Raw genomic sequence first — 15,828 nt, forward strand, 5'->3', positions numbered from 1 at the left:
ACAAAGCTTCATACATTTAATTACTGATTGAAAAAGTTGTTAATTTTGTTCATTGAGATTTGCAAATCTGCTCTTACTTATAACCATAGGAATGTCCTCTGAAGTATACGTAAGGCATAGCAGGAAAAACTTAATTGTATTTATTTGCCATTAGAGTATTTAAAGACTAGAAGATGACTAAATTATCTGAGTTTGAGACCAGTCTCTCTCTCTGTATTTCTCTCACCCTTTTTTAAAATCTTGGCTACCGCTTTATGCCTAAAGCTGTTACCCCAGACCTTTTGTCAGCAGAGAATATAGTTTTGCATCCTACATGAAGCTGTTATACTCTGATTTTTGTGTGGCTACATGGAACAGTCAGATCTATTAGCAAGTACAATAAACAAAAAAGTCTGTATATATGTTTCCCAGAAATACTTTTATTAACACACTTTATTCTGTAAAATTATAGCAGGCTTAAATCTTGACCATATTATAAAGTGATTATCAGTAGTAGAAGCATATTGTAAATGAGCTTGCAGGTTTTTGTGTTTGTATTTTCTAAAGCTGGTACTCCCCTTTACTGCTTCTGCTTCATAGATTGTAGCTTTCTTGTTTGTTTTTTCCTTAGAATCATGTATACCATAATTTTAGAAATCAGACACTGCAGAAACAGTACCCTGACACTTCTGTGTGTTCCACTCCAGACTACTGGGTGGAAATCACCTCCTCTTACGAAAGTCAATCAGACCAGTTTTGCTTGCCATGTTCCAGAGTCAGAAAATGTTTCTAAACAAAATCGGACTTACAGAAATGTTTAATATGTTTAAAATACTTACTGCATAAGTTAAAAATCAGTCTGTAAATTCAATTGCTTTGTTTGTCATTGCAGCAGTTATGTTGGTCACTGTATTGCTGTAATAGAGTATTCGCCTTTTTAAAATCAAATTTGTATTTTCCAGAAGCAGCAAGTAATCAAATTGTAGATTTGTTGGTAAAATAGATTACCTGGCATTCTAGCAAAAATAGCAATGATTACAGTCTGTAATTTGGAAGCTTTTTTTCTTTTCTTCTTAAAAATTCTCTTTCAGAAGTAGCCACTGAGCTTTTAAATTGTTATTCAACTTACACTGCTTTTGGTAGAATTTATCATTCTTACTGCTTTTGGGAGGATTGGCAGATTAATACCATAATTTGTGAAAACAGTTGCTTCTATAATACTCTGTTGTAGCTAAAAGTCCAAACCAAATTTCTGTGCCTTTCCTTCCTTTACATAGATGGAGGAAGCACTGCACAAATGCATAATATATTTCAGTCTGCCTTGTATGTCATTCCACTGCAATGGCATGCACACAAGAAAAAAGCCAGGGCAACTGGCAAGACAGGCCAGTTAGATATTCATAGTAAAAATGCAGTGTAAATAAAGGTGCTTAATTTTGAAGGACCTCATGAGAACATATGGACTGGAAGTGACAATTGGGACGATCAAGTCTAGTCCTGTGCTAACTTAGGTAACCAAGTAATATAATCCATTTTACAAGCTGGTCAAGCTCCTTGTTATCAATACAGGTGTTTTCACTTCCTGGTGCTTATTGGGCAGCTGTTTCAGAATCTCACTGCCCTGATGGTTACAAATGTCCCTTAAAATTCAAACTTACATGTATTTCTGACCAATTTATTCTAGTTTGTTCTAACCAGTATTGCCTCTTAGCATCAACAGCTCTTTTCACTTTGGAGCATTTAAATGGTATGCTTACTGACAGCAGTCATCTTGAGACTTTTTTTGCTAGACTCAATCCATGTATTTCATACGTGTTTCTAGCAGTCGTGCAGGCTTAGGTGGCTATTAACACTTTTGATCCTGGTTTAGGCCAGCACAACTGTTTTGAGGTCACACATCAAATAGATGGTGGAACTGATGAGCTGAAAAAAAGCTGTCCCCCCTGCATTTTTTTGGTCCACTTAATTTTTCATCTATACGCTGCCCTGACTTTTTGAAGTATGACCCTACCAACAGTTATGTTGCTGTCATTGATGCAGTGGTGTACAGGGACAGAAAGAAGCAGCAGAGGGAGGAACAGAAAAGAAGAGGAATGTCATAAGGTTCACGTCCAACAGCAGTATTGCCTTATCCTTAACCCAGGCTTGTTTAGATGTATCTACCGTTCTACACTGCACTGCGGAAAATTAAGTGTCATATCTGACACGGTTTGAACTAGTCACTTCAGGCATTAGCAACAGCCTACCCATGGCCACATGGGATAATTGCTGTACAAATGTAACATTTTTGGTAGACCTACATTTGTTTATCCTTCTGCTTAATTTAAAGTGAATCAACTTGTGATTGCTGAGTCCAAGCGATGGTTGGCTCTTCCATAATGTTGCTGCCATTTACCAAAAGTAAGCCTAAAATATTCACTGCATCTTCTCAGTTCAGTTGCTATTTGAAGAAAGCTGTTTGCTGTTGCACCTGGTTGCTACCATTATTAATAGAATTTATTTTCCACTTTATATCTGGGAAGTTAGTTTCCCTCAGTGATACAATTTACTGTAATATTTTCTCTCGGATAACATGACAAGAGTAGTAGCAGAGCATTTTTGAAACAGTCATACTATTTTAGTTATACTCGTCTTTCTTGCTTCTTTATAGTCTATTTGATCTTTAATTTTGCCATTATTTCTTTGTTTCTTTCTTGCACAAACAAGATAAAGTTAGTAAATTATAAATTTTATTTCAGTATGGTACATGGAGTTTGGGGAATTTATTTATTTATATTTCTATGTAGGCAAAGAATATGAAATACTAAGCCATGAAAGAAACAGCCAAGATTTTACCTGTGCATAGATTTTTACTTACACCTTGGTGTTTGTTAATCTGATGTAAGTTACATGGGCCCTAAATACAGTCTGATTTACTGGTAGCAAGGTAACAACACATGTCTGTAAACAATTATTTGAAGAGTTGCATCTGGTGATTGTTTTTATGTGAAATGTTACGTTACAGTGTTTGAAGGCCCACCTTCATTTGATCAGGTATTACAGGTCCTCGAGTTTGTACTGCCTTTGTTAATCTACACAAATGACTGCTTCCTTGTATCAGCAGGAGGAGACTAGGTGTCATCATTTCAAAACAAGGCAGTCAGTGTTTTCCTGTCTCTAACAGATAGACAACCACTTGCTGGCATTTATGGCAATCATTTATACAGCTGTCAAATTTTTATCTGCATTCCACAATGCAACTAGCCAACATACTACGAAAATCAGGTGGCATCTTTTTTTGGTATTTAAAAGCAGTGCTCTGCAGTAATCAGGGAACCTACATTTGAGTTCATTACGTCAGTCCAACTTTAATTATTAATTAAACTTGTTGGACAGGCTGAAATTAATATAATCTGTTGGTGCTGTGACTATTTTAGTGTTTGTTCCTGATAATACATAGTTGGTCAGTGACAGGGCTGCGTTTTCTATATGGCTAGCTGAAGGTAATGAATGACAGAAAGCTGTAGGTTCCCTTTCAAAAAGACTATCTGCTTCATATCAGGCACTTTAGCATAGTTGTCAGCTTTTATGTTGTTCAGGCTGTTTTCCTTTCATTCCATTTTTCTTTTATTTTGACATTAATTTGGCACATTTTGTATGCTTTCTGATAATCTCAGCAGAATGGGGGGGATAGAGTTCAGAGCCTTGAACCTACTTTTGAGGAGGTTCTCTGTGAGGATTAAGGCACGGACTCTGATATGCAGGATTGAAATCAGCTTTATTAAGCAAGTGTGTTCTTTATATACTTTTCTACCAAGGCCAGTAATTTTCTACTTCACTTGTTTACACCATCGCATAGTCTAAAAGATCATGTTCCCACCGAGAAGGGAATCTCTCTTCCCTGTGAGCAGCACCTCCTTATCTAGGGAGTAGCTCCACACAACTTCATAGTCTGCCAGAACAGTGCTGCAGCTGCTGATTCCTCCTTGTTAGTTCTACTACACTTAACCCTTCTTTTGCCTCAGTCCCCGACAGTTCCCCTTCTGCTCCCATGAGGTTGTATGAGAGCTGCCATAGCAATGAGTAAAAAAACTAGACATAGTGCAGTCCAGTTGGAGGCTGTTCATGGTTTAATGAAGTACTGTTCTTTAAGGGATTTGCAGATTTGGGGTAGAATTCTGTGGTTTTGGGGTAGGAAACTAATGCATTCTGAGAATGCCAATACTGAATCTTTTGCTTTCATGAAAGCAGCTTCATTTATCATAAACTTCTAACTGAATTTCAAAGTTTCAGTAGTCCAGTGGACAAGCTACTACGGCATTAATGTCAGACCTGTGTTGGTACCAGACGGATAGCACAGAGGTGGAAGGAATATTCTTTATTCAGGCTTCGTTTTCAGAGTTAAATCATCAATATGCTGGACATTGATGTTCCTGTATGCCAGCAGAAGGGAAAAGCAAACATCTTGTCTACACTGGTATGGGGAGATTTGAAGAAACTGTGGTAACACAAGGGAAAAAAATTCTCAACACAAAGTGTAGACAGAAATGTTGTCTTTCATTTTTGTCTTGCATAAAAATTATTTTGGCTAGGCTATCTTACAGACAAGTGAGATACTTAATAAAACGTCTTGCCTTCAAAGAGAAGCCTGCATGTGGCTCTTTTCAGATTGTTGGCACTTCACTCTTCTGCTTTGTTTTTCCTTCAGGCTAAAATTGCCTGTTCTTTTATGCATGCTGCCTGCATTGTATTCCAAAACCTATCTGAGCACTTATGTACATACCAGACTGGTTTTGCAATAAAATTAATACAGGTACGGTGGCTAGCATTAAGATGAAAAGGTATTTAATATAAAATAGTGTTATGTAAACATCCCTTTTAGTAGCAAGCTTTCTCTGTGTGTTCTTGTATTTCTTTAGTTATGGTTGAAAATTTTAAGTTGTCATTATTTCCATAACAATGTATGATTATTATTTTTTTAAGTTATGCAACTAAAACAGGGAAACAGATAGTAAGTCTCTGCCAGCCAGAGATCTTCCTCTGATCCTCCTATGTTACTAAACACTGCAGCAAGTTTTTAAGTTTTAGTCCTTGAACGAAAGCTGTCTTTTAATTACTATCAAATTATCTCCCTCAGCAACTATTTCAAGCTGTTATTATAGTTGCCAGGTGGACATCTTGACAGTGAGGATTTCTATTAGCCCCACTTCAGTCAGTTCTCTGAGTCTGTATCCTTTTCCTTTGTACAATCAAGTTGAGTATTGGTTTGTTGTGGTGGGAGGGTAGAAGCGTCTGTTTCTGAAGCCAGTATCTTACTAACTTACATTTGGAATCATTACCCTGAGTCACTTTTTTTTTTAAAAAATATTGTCAAAAAGATTAGTGAAAATGCAGCCATTGACTGAACAACACACTAAAATCAGTTACATATGTAAACTTCTCTGCTACCTAAAGATGAAATATAGTTGAATTATATAATCAGGATTAATAGTACATAAATTACAGTAAACTTATGTGCCTCTTCTGGCAATAGAGTGAAACTGTCTATTTAAAATCTGCAAGAATTAAAGGAAGACATTTTCAAGTAAGTAACAACTAGACGTTTTCCTTCCGTGGCTGATTATGTGGCAGAAAACCTGGATAAATGTAAAATTATTTATGATAATGAGCATGACCAAATTACCTTTTTTTGCAGCTTGTTTTGTGCATCATTGCAGTTCTTGGAATCATAACTTACAAATCACTGTGGGTTTTATTCCTTATTTCAAAAATGCAAATACTGTTTCTGTAGAGTTTCAGTAGCTGTAATTCTGTTTTTCTTAGAGGATTGAATTGTAACTTAATCTGTCTGGTTTTGTCAATACCAAAGCTTGTATCCCTGTCCGCACTTAATCATCCTCTTGATGGAAAAGGTAGAAGACAGACCTCTGATTTATTTAAAGTTAGACTTAATTGATAAGGGTAACATCTGTGTATGGTCCTGCTGGACAAGCTATGGCTCTAAAAAGGACTTTGTTCTTGCTTCTAAAAATATTTTGTAATTATTAAAGGTCTGTTGCCTTTTTTATACTGTTTACTATAAACTGCCTCTTGAACTAGAGTCTTGCTATACAAAGATAGTTTTTATATTTTCAGGTCCATTGGGCCACGGCTTGTGTTGAGAATGACATTAGGAGCAGAAATTAGTAGCCAGCTCAAGGCTTCTTCATACATAGCATCAGGCCGAAACCTTTTGAGATGGGACCTGTCGCCAGAACAAATCAGAACAAGAACAGAAGAACTAATCAGGAAGACAAAGCATGTATATGACAGTGTCGGGATGCTTGATATTGGAGAAGTAACACATGAAAATACTGTGCGGGCCTTGGCAGATATAGAAGTGGAATATGCAGGTTAGTGTACGTTTTCTGTGATTCCTTCCATAGGCCATTCCATCTGCACATAAAAAAAACATTGAGAAAAGATAGTTGTTCCTTACAGTTCTGATCCATGCTGTTTGTGTGTAGAATATGTAGAGGCCTCTCAAGGGTCCTCTGGTCATAACAATGTTCCAGGACCTCTCAGCAATATGTAAGATGATCAGCTACAAAGTTCTGCCATTTTATTCTAGAGACAAAAATAAGGATTAGCAAAACTGTGCTTTTGATCTCTTTGACACATCCGGAGAACTACATTGGTGACCTGTTTTCTTTTTGCATGTGAAACTCCACACAGTTAGATTTTCTTTTCAAGCGGTGTACAGCCGCTAGGGGACAGTGTGCAACAGTGTAAACTGCAGCGTCTGTGGTATGCATAGTACATTCAAACCTGGTAAGCAGTGCCTTTTTTGGACACTGCAGAATCTGAGACAAGCAAGTCAAATGGAACAATGGAGAGGTTGATAACCTCCTAGTGGAGAAAATGTGATGGCTGAGAGTAGGGGAATTTTTGAATGCTTTTTGCAAGAAGACTGCTTTTCTTGCTCACTTTTGTATTATGGCCTGCAAGGTCTTGGAAGAATCCAGGAACAGGTGTTGGTCATGCAGTCATATCTAAATTGTTCTCTATGAATTATCAAGACATGGCAATATATGGCTTGAGTTTAATGGTCAAACACAGGTAATTCAGTTAATTTGTTAATAATTGTCAGTCAGAGGATATGGGACAAATGCATGTGCCCACAGCATATGATACGAATATATTACCACAGCTAGACTTCCATTAGGACCTTGGATTTTTAAGTCCTGTGTGTCTGCTTCACATGTACATGAAAGACCCGCCCCAGTAACTGGAACTTATTCTCTGAAAAGTCACGGATTTTATGTTTTACTTGGAAGCTGCCAAAACTCACTTCATTATTTTGAAACATCTTGGCACGAGGACAGGAGGAGGGGCAGGGGAAGTTTCCTATGGACTTCAAGAAGAACCATATGCCCATGCTTGCATTCCAAAGGTCTCTGAAGGGCTAAGTATCTCAGGATTTCATAAAACAACTTCAGATTACATAAAATTACAAAGCTTTAAATCATCCTAAAATGTTGTTACTCTAAAATGTGCTTTTGCGGAGTTGAAGGGGTGTGAAATTATAATGGGTTTTGAGTTAATTCAGCTGGTCATAATGATTAATTTCCATTTTAGCACTTCTATTCAATGCCATTATAAGATGCAACATTCCTTTAATAAGCAAGGATTTACTTAATCTCAAAAGTGTACTCTAAAATAGTATTGCTCAGCTTCTGACCTCTAGAATTTCAGAATATGTAGACTGCATCTTCCGTATTTGCCTTATCATTTCTCCTTAAACACAGAAGAGAAGACGGGGATTTGACATTCTTCTCATAACAATGTAAAAATAACTTTGGGACAGATGGGTCTGTTTGAAAGACTCAGAGCTTTCACTTTAAAGGCTAACATGGAAGCATCTGTGCCAGCTATGAAACAATGTCAGTCTTCACTTACAAATGGTTCGTCTTTCAAAAAATCACATATCATATTTATACACCTTTCTGTTGACTTTGTTGAAGTAAGAAGGTGAGATAATTAGGCTTGGGTAATAGATAGTTTCTGTGAAATGTTTATTTGTTATAATGGTGTGCAGTTTTGTCCTTTCACCTGTTCATTTTTACATTATCTGTAACCACTTTATTTGCTTCAAGCCTTATCAGAAGTTGCTTTGGGTACTTGTTTCTATGTTTTCTATAAATATCGGGGGTGGGGAGGGAAGTTCCTTACTTATCCTTAAAGCATTTCTAGCCTTCTGTGTAAGTATTTGTTGCCTTTTATTTAAACAGTGGAAAGGAGCATGTTGGATTTTCCCCAGCATGTCTCACCTGACAAAGATGTACGCTTAGCAAGCACAGAAGCTGATAAAAAGCTTTCCAATTTTGATGTGGAGATGAGCATGAGAGAAGATGTGTTTCAGAAGATTATTTATTTGCAGGTAAATCACAATGATATCTACATAACTTGTGGAAATTTCAGCAGTGAAAAACTTTTCTCTAAAGAAGTTAGTGTCCGCAGCACTTTTCAAGATCCCCATCACTGTGTTTCCACTGTGTCTGTACCAGTCAAATCTTCCTAGTTGGACACAGCTATACAAAAAGGCTGTGGTTCCACAAAAACTTAAGCCAGTGTAATTTGGTGGTCCCACTCTTTGCCTCTTGTGACTAGGTGTGTATATCCTTCTCTGTCCGTGGCTTTGACTTTCGTCTGATCTCTCAATGAGCTGGTACAAGGAAAATAAACTAGCAAGAGGAAGCCCATCAGGAAAAATAAAATCTATTGTTTTCTGCTAGCTGAGCTCCCTGAACTTGTTTGCCCAGAGCATCACCAAGGGGAAGAAGAGAGGCAATATAGCTTTTGAATTTGTGTCCAAAATTGTGCTTTATTTTAAAAAGTGTAATTTAAAGATAATTCAAGGAAGCTATCTAATATGAAAACTTAAATATATACATTTGTCCATGCTTCAGATGTGAATCTTCCCTGTCAACCCCACTGATTTTTAACCTTCTTGTGATGCTGATAATATATTGCAGCACTATTTGTTGGAGTCATCATTTGTGCTTTTTGCAGCATTGACTGGGAACTGGAATAATATTTGCAGGACCTTATTAAAGGGCCTTCCAATTTTATTGTCTTCTATCGTTGTATTTTCTAGGCACATTTTCAAGGGTTCTCCTCTAGCTGGGTATTGTTTGTGTGTTTGTGCGGGTATTTAATTAAATGGTTTGATATGTATTTGCTGAGATTTTTTCCCTACCCTCTGGTGTAGTATACACAGGTATGGCAGATTAACCCTAAAGGTATTTTTAATTTACAGTAATTTCTGATAGTAGCTAGTGAAAACTAGTTGTTGTTATTCGCTAGTATTACTTTCTTATAATACTATTTTTAATTTTTAATCTTTTTCATTTGGTGCTTTTCTACTTCATTTTCCTTTGCAACAGTACTTGGCTTTTATAACAGGTACAATTTTTGCTTAAATCTCCATTTAATTTTTTTAGAGATTTTTCTTGGCTTAACTGTAGCATGGAAGCATGTTTTAGTATTAGTTTTCCAGAGGTGTGACCTCTGAGTATCTATCAACTTAATAACTATGAAAGTAGTAGCAGTTTTTGCTGTAGAACAGATGTGAAATTGCCAGTAGTACCAGACTGCTCAAGTCTTGCTATTTCTAAGTCACAAAGTTCTTGTTAATTTTTGCTAAATTTCTAATGCCTTCTCCTGTTAGAAACTCTTAGTTGAAAAATCAGGTTCCACCTGCACATAAAAACGGACTTCCACAAACAGAAATGTTTTGCTGAAGTAATGTTATCAGTTTAAAAGAGCCAGTAAAACATTTTGATTGAATCATGTTTTTCGTGGCCTCACTAAGGATTTAATAGTTCAGGTATATGAATTCGGACTCATGATCCTGCACAAGGGTCGGATTAAATTGTGGTGAGGAGAGTGAGGGCCTTCACACTCCTGTGTTATTTATAATACAGGCAGTTCACTGAAAGATGAGTAAATCTGCTTCATCTCAGTGACATCCTGAATGGTTTTGCTCCCTTTAACAAGGCCTAAACTTTTCTAAGTTAACAACTGTTTAGTATTCTTCCTATATTCCGCTTTATTTAAGAATTGTTGATGGTGGAAGATCTGTGAGGTTTTTGTATTTAATTAGGAAAAAAAAACAACTGAAAATAATTTAGTCTCTTTATTTTCCCCACATATTAGGGGGGCGGGAATTCCTGCATAAATTTATTTTGTTGAATATGCTCCAGATCTTATTCTTTAGCAAACTTTTATTTTGGGGCCTGAAGCTTGGAATAAAGGTGAATTTGGTAGTGTAACTATCATTTTAAATTTTATTACTCCTAACATCTGCACATGTTGGCTAGCAGAGGCATGCTTAAGAATGTTGCCAGTCTTCTCCACCCACATGCCCTCAGGAAACTCAGCCTGATGTAAACAGCTGCTGTAGGTTTTGTTCATGATATTCTAAGTAGGTTTTGTTTTTTATTCTGCCTGAAGATTTCTTCATGGAATAAGGTAGCATGGTTGTCCAAAACAAATGTGAAATGGTGTATAAAATCATCAATGATGACTGTTCTAAAACTTCTGAAAAGTTCCAAAATTTTATGTGTGGAGCATATTTGAAATTAGCACTTCTTTTCTGAAAATTGTTCATCAAGGAAACACAGAACGATGTAGACCATCCTGACAGGACTGAAGTTCAGGGATGACCATAGAGCACGCTTGGTTCCTGTGCCTGTGCGGGTTTATACACTTGTTTATCCTTAAAGACCTGACAGGTCTTCTTGAATGTGTATCATCCTGATCTTAAGCATGTCTGTGATGCAGATAAACTTCACAAAGGCTAATATTAAGACTATAAGCTATTGATTTCTTTGAAGTGTATGTAGAGATGTGTAGTCATCAAGAGAAGGGTGAAGTGCGCTTAGTTTTCTCCTCCTTTTTCCCCAAACAATTTTCTTGTTTCTTAGCTGTAGAAGGAGCCAATATTCACTGGCTTTAAGGGCTTAAAATTGGTGTTTGTGAATTCCCTTCTTCTGCCTAAAAATCTTTGCTGGGTTTGGGCCCAGATTTCCAGAAGCATGGCAGTTCCATATCCCCACCAAAGGGGCTGGGAGATCCCTCACAATGCCTAAGTAACTCAGTGAGACTTTCACAATCGTCTGTCCTTAACTGTTACTGTAATAAAGGCAATGTCTTTTTATAGAGATTAGAGTACTCCATTTTTTTCTCAGCCTTTCTGTTTTTGAGCCTGGCAGCACGGTTAGCACGATACAAATGTTAATGTAGTGACAGTATCTGCATTTTTCACCTCTATCATTTTGAAGTCGTGCTTTTTCTATCACACTAGTCTTAGGTCAGAAAAAAGAACCCTGGAATTGTGGGTTGTCCCGTGGAAAAACAGTATGTGAAAATTCTGATTGTTACAAATATTTTTGTACTCAATATCACAGCGTTGACACTTCTAGATGTAGTGCTTGGTAGCATAAAGATCTTCATGAAGCTGCAGAATTTCAGGGAGCATTGTTTGCCAGAAGCAGAGCAGGAAGCCTGAGGGTCACAGGGAGTAGAGTAATAGCATTCTTTTTATCTTTGTGTTGGGAAATATTCTGTGTGGCTTGCCGTATGCATTTATTGGAAATGAAGATTTCTGAGGTTTGACTTGTAGAGGACAGAGGGCATGATTTTCTTCACTTATTTTCCTCCCAAAAGGGGATTTCCACCATTTACCTCCTTTTGTTTAATTAAAAGGAAAAAAAGGGCAACAGCCAAGTGCTGCAAAAAAATCATAGCCATGGTAAAGGGCACACCGTGCAACCACATGACTCAATCGTCATCAAAAAAGTGGCCAAACCATGACAGACAGTATCGGTAAACTAAGTTAAATCTGCCTGGTGCTTTAGAAAAGTTGGTTTATCAAAAAGTAAAAAGATTGCTGTCATTTTTTTCACTGGACTTAGAAATTCTTGCATATAGGCTATTGGTATACACATAAGACACTTAGGCACAATTCTAGTAATGCTTAGCAGTCTGGCTGTAGCATAACGCTACTGGGCCTTCTGACTCTGCAGAGTGAACACAAGGCTAAACCATTCTAAACTCTCTCAGAGTTCTAAAAACCAGTCTCCACGAATTTTTTAATCTTATATGAAGGGCACTGATGGGAGGAGACATTGTTTATGTGGTGTTGTATGGATTATTTTTAAATTACAGTTGGGAAAATATCTGTTTCAGAGTTTTTATTCTTATTTATTTACTCTTAGAATACAGCTACGTTCCTGCCTCTTATTTTTTCTGTTTAAGGAAGAGAGGTAATTTGCACTGGCAGGTCATTAGTTGACAACTGTTCACAGTTGTGTAACTCTTTCATAAAATTTGCATGTTTCAACCTCCTTACTTTTCAGAGGTGCTAGTCAAAAATTAATTGTATGTAGGTAAGCTGACAAGAGGGTTGTTAAGACAAGTCAGAGCGAATTCCAACATCTTCATATTTGAAGTTGAACTTAAATAGAATATGTCCTTTTTAACAAGGACTATAAGTTAACACCTGTTTTAAATGTTCACATTTAGATGAGGGAAGATAAAGTTAGAAGGTGTACAGCATTATTTTCAATTTAGGACAAAATGGCAAGTTTCTGAATTAAAAGACCCTTACAGGACTGATCCATGTTCTGTTGCAACCAGTATTGTGCCTCTTAATTTTGGTTGCTTTAGGAAGTGACCATTCAAGAATCTTCATAATGACATACCCAGATCTAGAAATACTGTTTTATTTGTTGTCACTGAATGATTTCTTCTGAAAGAGAAGATGTATATGCTCAAATTTTATGCCGTCTGATAACCTTCATTGATACACCTAATCTTCTGGGATTTTTTTAATCCCTGGAAGTTTTAAGGTACAGTTTTACTTTATAGCACTGATTTTCTTCAAGTATGTGTGAGAAAACTATCTCTACAGGAAAAGCCTAAGTGCACTGTTCCATAAACTAAAAGGGCTTGACGTTATGACAGCATATAAATGTGCTGAGATACTTGGTAGAAGAAAATTATTTTAAAACCGTGCTACATCAGTATAAGAATACTATTGTATGAGGGAACTGTTTTTGGAAAGTTCTTCACACTAAAATTCCTTTTTTACTATAGTGGTGTTCTAAAGAACAATTGTGTTGAGACCCTTCTAACGCTTGGTATGTTTCTTACACCACATTGTAAATTGTATTATTCTATACTGTCGTTTCAGCAAACCTGTGATCTTGAAAATGTAAAGCCTGAAACAAAGCGATATCTAGAGAAATCGGTTCAAGTGGGAAAAAGAAACGGACTCCATCTTCCTAAAGAAGTTCAGAATGTAAATATGGACTATTAGTTTATAAAGCAAAGGTGACAAACTGTTGAAGGGATGAAATTATGGTTCTGTAGCTGTATTAAGCATATGTTTGAACTCTGTGCTTTTGGACCTGCTCAGTTACTGCTCTAATCTTAACTGGTTTTAGTTCCAGATCTATCCTTTAAACTTCAGTCATCTTAAGGTTTTTAAATTAATCTGTTAGACACTTACAGTACTCAGTGGATAGGGTTGGTATGCATCACCTCTCTTAGCCTTCCAGAGTCAAAGCGTACCCAGAAGAGTTTTGTTATATATTCTGATTACAGAGAATGCCTAAATGAGATTGCTAGCCAAGAAACCTCTCAGAAATGTTATTTGTGAGTCCAAGCTTCAGAAGTATGTATATTTGTTACAAAGACACAGCTATTCTAATTTCAGTTATTAACTAATGTTGTAAAATGTGTCCAAGATTCTAGCATTTTGACTAAAAAGAACTCGAGGTAGGTTAAAGACAGTACAAGCCGTGCTGAGAATTTTGGCCTTATTAAGGGAGGATTTACTCAAGCATATGAAAGCACTTACCACCTCTGAAAATCATGAAGTAAAATTGTCAGCATCTGAAATGCTGGCATAATTATCTTTAGATTCTGAGTGATGATGTATAACAATCTCGATTTATGGGTCTTGAATAGACTTTACCCTCTGTAGAAAATAATCATTCTTAGCCACATCCTTCAGTTAGTAGGAATAGTTTCATGTATATTTGCATTGCTTAAGGGCAACTGATGCCTCTAAAGGAATTTTGAAGTACTTTATAAGGAGAGAATAGTTGAATTACATTTAAGTGAAAACTTGACTAATGATAGTCTCTGCCAATTTTTTTTTTTTTTTATTTGGTGTGTATTCTACTGGTAACTGCTGTGTTTATGTGAACTTGGCAGTAAGGGGTAGAGACATAGTATGAGATATATTAGAAACTGTTTCAGATGGGTGAATATGAGAATTTTTGAAAAGGTTTTGGAATGGTCTTGTCTTGTGTGGGAATTCTCTTCTTTCTATCATACCTGTACAATTCCAAAGGAGTGTTTGTCAGTAGGTTGCATACGTTTTTACTCTGTCGATTCTCATTGATTTTAGTGTATATTTTTGCACTTAAAATTGTAATTTAGGCTTTCAAATAAAAGACAATAATTGAACGTTAGCACATAATGCTATTCAGAGAACATGTTCATGTGTTCAGTCCTCTCTGAATTGAGAACACATTTGATACGTTGTCAGAGCAATAGCAACAATATTGCTCAGGACCCAGAGGGAGACTGGGGGAGAGTGAAGTATGACACTACCTACAGTGTGTTACTTGCTCGGTGCTGGTATTCACTGTCAGATAGTAGAGACCCTAGCTGGAAAAGGTGAAATATTATTCCTGTGGAGGATAGTAATTGCCAAGTTTGATTTTTGTTTTTCCACTAAGTTCAGTTTGTACCTGATACAGGAAATAAAGATGATGAAGAAAAAATTGAGTGAGCTGTGTATAGACTTTAACAAAAACCTGAATGAAGAAAACACATTTCTTGTATTTTCTAAGGAAGAACTTGGTGAGTACTATGCTTGCTCTTTCTGTTTCTTCAACCTTCCCCTTTTACTGGAGTAATCTTTTTTTGGCTCAGTGAATGATGGTTAGATCAAGTGAAATTCTGACTGTTTTCCAGTCTTCGCTGTTTTGTTTTTTATCCTTCCCCAAAATCAGTTTAGAATTACCCTTCACAGCTGTTTATGATTTCTTCATAGATTAGTGCGTCCTGAAGTGTTTGCTTTGCATCACATTAGCATATGTATCCTACTAGTTGGGTTTTTTTTCTTTTTCTCATAACTTTATTCTTCTTTGCTTCTTTTCTCAGTTCTCCACTGTCAGGCAATCCCCTGTGAACTATATTATTGCAATTATTGGAAAAACTTTTCTGTCCTGCAATATTTTTTAGCTACTTCAGTCATTTAAACTAATCTAGAGATTTCATGTGACACAGCATTTGGAGATTCATTATCTGAAGGGAATGGCATAAAACATGCTTTAATAACACCAGATGTTTTTTTATGTCATATTCTGTTTTTATCTGGTAGCTTTACATATCTTTCTCTTTCATGGCAAGTGTTTCCAATTTTATTCTGCTTGGTTGTGATTTGAAAATAGCTGTGAAAAGAGGTGTTATTTCCGTGGAGATTTCTGATATCAGATTAGATTGCAGCAAAAGAAATGCAACAATCTCATAAAAACAGAGGGGAGTGGATAATTCTGGTAAACATTGTTTATTAAATTGTGTTGTATAGAAGGCCTTCCTGATGACTTTATTAAGAGTTTAGAGAAGACTGAGGAAGACAAATATAAAATTACTTTAAAGTATCCCCACTATTTTCCTGTCTTGAAGAAGTGCTGCATTTCAGAAACCAGGAGAAAAATGGAATCTGCCTTTAACTCTAGATGCAAAGAGGTATGTTGTATATTGACAGTTCTACAGGGTAATGACAGAGTTGAAAAATTGAGCTGGACA

The 15,828-nt window shown here is 36.5% G+C and overlaps 1 protein-coding gene across 1 annotated transcript in view; it reads left to right on the forward strand.

The window, feature by feature from the left end:
• Nucleotides 1–348: 348 nt before the first annotated feature.
• NLN (neurolysin (metallopeptidase M3 family)) overlaps nucleotides 349–15,828 on the forward strand; it is a 29,893-nt gene continuing 14,413 nt past the window's right edge. The window contains 7 exon segments of the mRNA XM_009884220.1: nucleotides 349–390; nucleotides 2,020–2,021; nucleotides 6,094–6,350; nucleotides 8,229–8,377; nucleotides 13,196–13,303; nucleotides 14,775–14,877; nucleotides 15,608–15,768. Coding sequence (XP_009882522.1) covers nucleotides 349–390; nucleotides 2,020–2,021; nucleotides 6,094–6,350; nucleotides 8,229–8,377; nucleotides 13,196–13,303; nucleotides 14,775–14,877; nucleotides 15,608–15,768 — 822 coding nt within the window.

This window comes from Charadrius vociferus, unplaced genomic scaffold (assembly GCF_000708025.1).
Source record: "Charadrius vociferus isolate BGI_N301 unplaced genomic scaffold, ASM70802v2 scaffold183, whole genome shotgun sequence".
NCBI classification, from domain to species: Eukaryota; Metazoa; Chordata; class Aves; order Charadriiformes; family Charadriidae; genus Charadrius; species Charadrius vociferus.